Below are 5,000 nucleotides of genomic sequence, written 5' to 3' on the forward strand. Positions count from 1 at the left end.
GGATTGCCTTCTAATATTTCTAAACCTATCACAAAAAAATATTCGCTCTAGTTCCAGTCTCAAGGCAATGATTTGGACACTTATAGGTGTACTTTGTTTAGTGTCACCTATGGTGTAGATTGGATAGATATTGCAAAAGATAGCATTACTTTTAAAGAAACATGCAATTTGACAAGATATTGCATTTTACCTTCATTTTATTGCCATATTTTTCATCACACTCATTGTTTTCCAACTGTCACTAAATTGTTCATTTTCTTAGCCTGCTACATTCGCAGACCTATTTACTGTTTATAAAGCAATATGCACTTACAGGTTTTGGAGATGGCTTGGGCTCCGAGGGTCGCATGTGCAAGTGGGTCATCATTGCTTGAAGACGTTCGCGTTCTTTAGAAAGCTGTTAAGAAAGAGTGGGATCAGAAGCATTTTAGAAATGACTGATACAGCTATTTCACTGCAGTGATACATCTTATCATTGAGCTTGTCTTGGTGTAATGATTCCTGCATATAAAAGTCTACGTCAGTAGAAACTTATCTAAGAGGAAATGCAACTTTGGGCATAGAAAGAAAGAAAGAAAGGAAGGGAAAAAAAAGCCGACAAAAACTTTTATAGCCTTTCATATGTTAAAAGGTCAGAGAAAACAAATAGCACTTCATCTTTTTGTCAATAAGAGAATTGAGGTCACAGTTGCCTCGACAGTAACAAGTTACTAAGACCATAAATTAGAAGGCCCATAGTGTCTCTTTAAAGTCCTGTGGACACTGTTAGCAATGGACTAGTGCCAACAGCTGTGAAGGGGTGAAGGGTCCTCAAAGCACAGTGCCTGCCAGGATTGACTACACACTTCATCCTTTCCCACTGAGGTCCAGTTAGTGCCCCCTGCAATCTGCCATCATCAATCTAATTCAATAGAGTGACAGAGCCCAGGCAGTGTGAAACACTGAACTCTGCCATCAAGTCGGCGTCGACACTGCACTGGGTCTCATTACAACTGATGGACCCTACTTCACTGGCAGTCAGACAAAGCAAAAAATGGCATAATTGGTCACACCGCAAGCTAAATCTTCACTCCAACTCTTAGATTACAGCCTAGCCTTTGTAAATGGTAAACAGTTCTTAAGAAGCCCTTACACTGCCTTTAAAAAACATCATGTTACTTAAACCTCTACTTTTTCCTTACTGATACCATTTTCTGATCATAGACTATGTAAATATTTGTAGCTTCAGATTTGAACAAGCTACCAAATTAAAAGCAAAAAACAAAAGACGAGGAAGTGTTTGAAATATGCAACTTGTTGATAAAAATAGCAGAATATAAAAGAGAGAAATATATTTTACAACATGAAAATATTTTTTTCTTTTTTCACAAGCTAGCTTGCGAGAAGAAATGTTCAAAATTTTATTCTAGTGATCTGGCTCTGGATACCTACAACATGATTTCAACATTAACTGCAGTAAGAATTAAACTTGGTGTTTAATACTACCATTTTCCAGAGATTTCTTGCTCTTACACCTGTAGACTGAGACTGGACTAAGGAAAATGACTTGTAAGTAATTTTAAGAGAGGGAATTATCTTTATTACTGCAGGTATTTTGAGTATGCTGGATATAATTTGATCAGTGCATCTTCAATTAAAGAATATTTGAGGCAACAGGTGGGAAGAAGGTTTCTTCTTCATATTATGTGTGGCTTCATACTATGTGTGTGACAATTTAGAGACAGCATTTGCCATGACATAAATTCCTAACAAACCTGTAACAAATTTACACTATCCTGTAAATAATATAAAAGAAATAGAAGCTTTACCTGGGTTTAAAAATCTTTCATTTTAAGGGAAATGAAAATAAATTACATTATTGCATGCTCCTCTCGTTGTTTTGGATTGCCAGTATTAAAGTAAAAAAGACCCAAATAGTTTGCCTTGGCTGAAAGAAGAATAAGTATTCTTACATGAAAGAGAACTGTGAGACAATATTCCAAAAAGGTGAGAAAGGTGAGAGTTGTTATCCTTCTTTCTCCACATGTGGCAAGAAACAGGGACAAAAATCTTAGTCCCTGGCTGCATCCCTTGACCTCCTCTGAGCAGTCCTAAGAGGGGATGGGGCTGCTGAGACATTCCCCCCCTGACTGCTGTGTGGGCAGGAGGAGACAGTGCAGTGCAAGTGTCCTGCATGGTCACCCCTGAGGCTTGTGCCCAAACTCAGTAGCCTGGTAGGTGTAGTCACAATACTGGGAGACCCCGGGGTACTCATCACTCCCTGCATAAACAGAAGGGAGCATTCACATACATGCAGTGACCTCTAATGGTTAGAGCATGCACAGGGTACTGCAGACCTGTGATCTGAGGCATGGCACTCCCTGGGGACCTCCCTCAGTGGGTTTGACATTACACCTTCTGCTTGCAGAAAAATGCCCCCTATCAGGCTGGGAGTCATTTTGGGTGGAGACATGCTTTGCTACTCTTTTATCCCACAGAACAGCACAGAAAACCACTGGGTCAGAAGGGAAAGAAGGAAGAGGGGTCCTGACCCAGCATTTTAAAAACTGAAAATAGCTTGGACCCAGTTTTTGCTCCAGGGACTGCGTTTTTCATTCCTGATGAATAGTATTAGAGTCTTAGTTCAAGCAAAATACTGTAGATAATCTTGATGTTAGATAATTATTGCATAATTTATAATGTAAAAAATCTTTAAGTAAAAAACCCTCACTTGTTTGTTAATATCAACAAATTTAATGCAAGAAACAAATGTCTTTAAGCTAGAGTCACTAAGGCAAGTGTTTTCAATTTAGTTTAGGTTAACAGTAAATAAGTAATAGGATAATGCATCCATGTAACAAACCTGTATTTCTAACTGCTGAACCACTTGCATTTGCACCCGACACTGAGCAGTGCTTCTGTCATCCAATGCATGTTCATTGTTAAGGTGCCTAGAGAAGGAAGTAAGACAGTGTTAAGATGAGGAAAATATCTTTATGGGTCCATTTTTCTCTCCTGCACATATGGCTTCCATTAGTTCCAATGGGAATTGCACAAAAAGACCTAGTCAGAGCAAGCAGTACAGACAACAATACAAAATAACAAAACTGATTATTTCATTTACTTCTACCTAATTTCCCAGTGAGGACTGTCAGATACCCAGTTTTTATCTCCCAGGTCACATATTCCATCTAAGAGCCAATGTAACCCTTTACAAATATTTGTTAGAATGACTGAACTGATTTCCACTCCCTGTTGCTGATGCAGATGAAGAGAATCACCTTAGAATGAGTCTCCAAAAGGTATAATTGCTTTTAGGCTGCTTGAACAACTGAGAATTAATGTAGACTTTGTTAAGATTTCTCTATCTGCTCTTCTTTAATCATTAAGCAACAATAGAACATCCACTACCCCTCCCCAAGAGCTCTAGGGGAAGAGCCAAATTTTAATGGAGTTTCTAGAAGTAGACTCTAAGGATCAGGGAAGTGATTGTCCCCACCAGTATGAAGAAAAGTGTGCAAGGTAAAGGCAGGGGAAGGCCCAGCTATGCACCTTACTAGCACAGCAAGCTTCCTGGGAGAGGTTTAGGCTACACATGTGAGCTTAACAAAACAAAAACACACTCTGCATCAGGGAAAGAGGACCTTGGTGAGCAGCTGCCTGTAACTGAAGTTCAGCCCAGACCCAAGTGGCTGTCCCCCAGACATTTCAACTGAGCATAAATTTACAAAGATCAATTAATAATGGTTTTTTGAAGGACAATGTGTTCATTTTCTTCTCTCTCTCTTACAGGATCAAAGAAGTCCCTTCTGGAGCTTTAATAGTGGGCTTCCTGCTCCACGGAGAAGAAAACATAAGGATCAGGCTAAAGAAGAAATGGGAGCAAAGGAGTTCTGCCTTTGAATGTGGATTTACTGGCTATTTCCACTGTAGGCATGAGGGGTAAGCTTTGCAGAGACAACAATCACAGATGGTTTCACGGTTACAGGAACCAAGTTATCTATACCACAGAGGAAATGTATCTTCTTCTTCTTTTCTAGCAGAATGAATCAGAGAACTGTGTAGTCATTTGATTGCTAATATATGGGGAAAACGTATTTTTCAGAAACAGTGGAAAAATAGAGGGACTGTATCTCACTTCTACTAACACTTGTGTCTTTTAAATCATGACTTCACAGGTTTAGGACCCTATGATAGAGTTTTCAGGTGAGCAAAATGTTCTGCTATTCTTGCAACAGGCATGGCTGGAGAAGAGATATAAGTAATCGGGAAAGGTTTTGTTCATTCTTTTAATATAGAATTCTATAAGAATATACGTGTAACTTGTTTGGTAGTTTGTGCTCAATTCAAGCATCACCAAGGACACATTTCCTTTATGTGAGTCATAAAACCTATAATTTATTTATTTTCAAAGGAACTGACTTCGTTCCCCCCACTGATGTGAAAATGCACAATCAGTTTAAAAAGCAGGTAATTGCTCAGAACATACTATTCACTTGTTTTCTGAAATTTTGATTCAGAAGAATTTTACTCCCTCAATTACACAGGCATGATAGTGCATGGCCTATTAATGTAATGGTTTAATATTCAGTTAATTGGGTACAAAATTGCCGGAAAAAGGTCTGAAGACAGACTGTAGCTCTGCATCATTACCACTATCACCAGTACACACCAGTACACTGTGCTTCCACGTGCATGTATGCTCACCTGTGTATGGAAAACACGAGAGTAAGCAAGAGTACAGGTATAAAAGATCTCCCAGCCCAAGTTTGAGGCTACTGCATGCTCATGATTATTTATTAGTTATTACAACATCATGTGTTTGCATAACACCTTATAAAATAGATACAGACATAGTCCTTGCCCTGAGGAACTTTAAATGTAACAGCAGTATGCAGCGTGGGAGAAGAAAGTCCAGTGTAATGTAATTTCAATATGATTACACGGTAACTTGGGAGTATGTTGCAAGTTTCTTGAGAGTTAACACAGTAATCTTCAGAAAATGGTGAGATACACACATC

At 38.8% G+C, this 5,000-nt stretch overlaps 1 protein-coding gene across 6 annotated transcripts in view; it reads right to left on the minus strand.

Moving 5' to 3' along the window:
- The window catches only part of FOXP2 (forkhead box P2), a 411,700-nt gene that overhangs the window by 40,659 nt on the left and 366,041 nt on the right, over positions 1-5,000 (minus strand). For all 6 annotated transcript variants that reach the window (XM_068997250.1, XM_068997215.1, XM_068997225.1 and 3 more), the window contains 2 exons: positions 2,843-2,930; positions 314-397 (listed from right to left, as the gene is read on the minus strand). In XM_068997250.1, the coding sequence (XP_068853351.1) occupies positions 314-397; positions 2,843-2,930 (172 nt within the window). The remainder of the gene's footprint in view (positions 1-313; positions 398-2,842; positions 2,931-5,000) is intronic.

The sequence above is a fragment of the Aphelocoma coerulescens genome, chromosome 1A (genome assembly GCF_041296385.1).
Source record: "Aphelocoma coerulescens isolate FSJ_1873_10779 chromosome 1A, UR_Acoe_1.0, whole genome shotgun sequence".
Classification (NCBI taxonomy): Eukaryota; Metazoa; Chordata; class Aves; order Passeriformes; family Corvidae; genus Aphelocoma; species Aphelocoma coerulescens.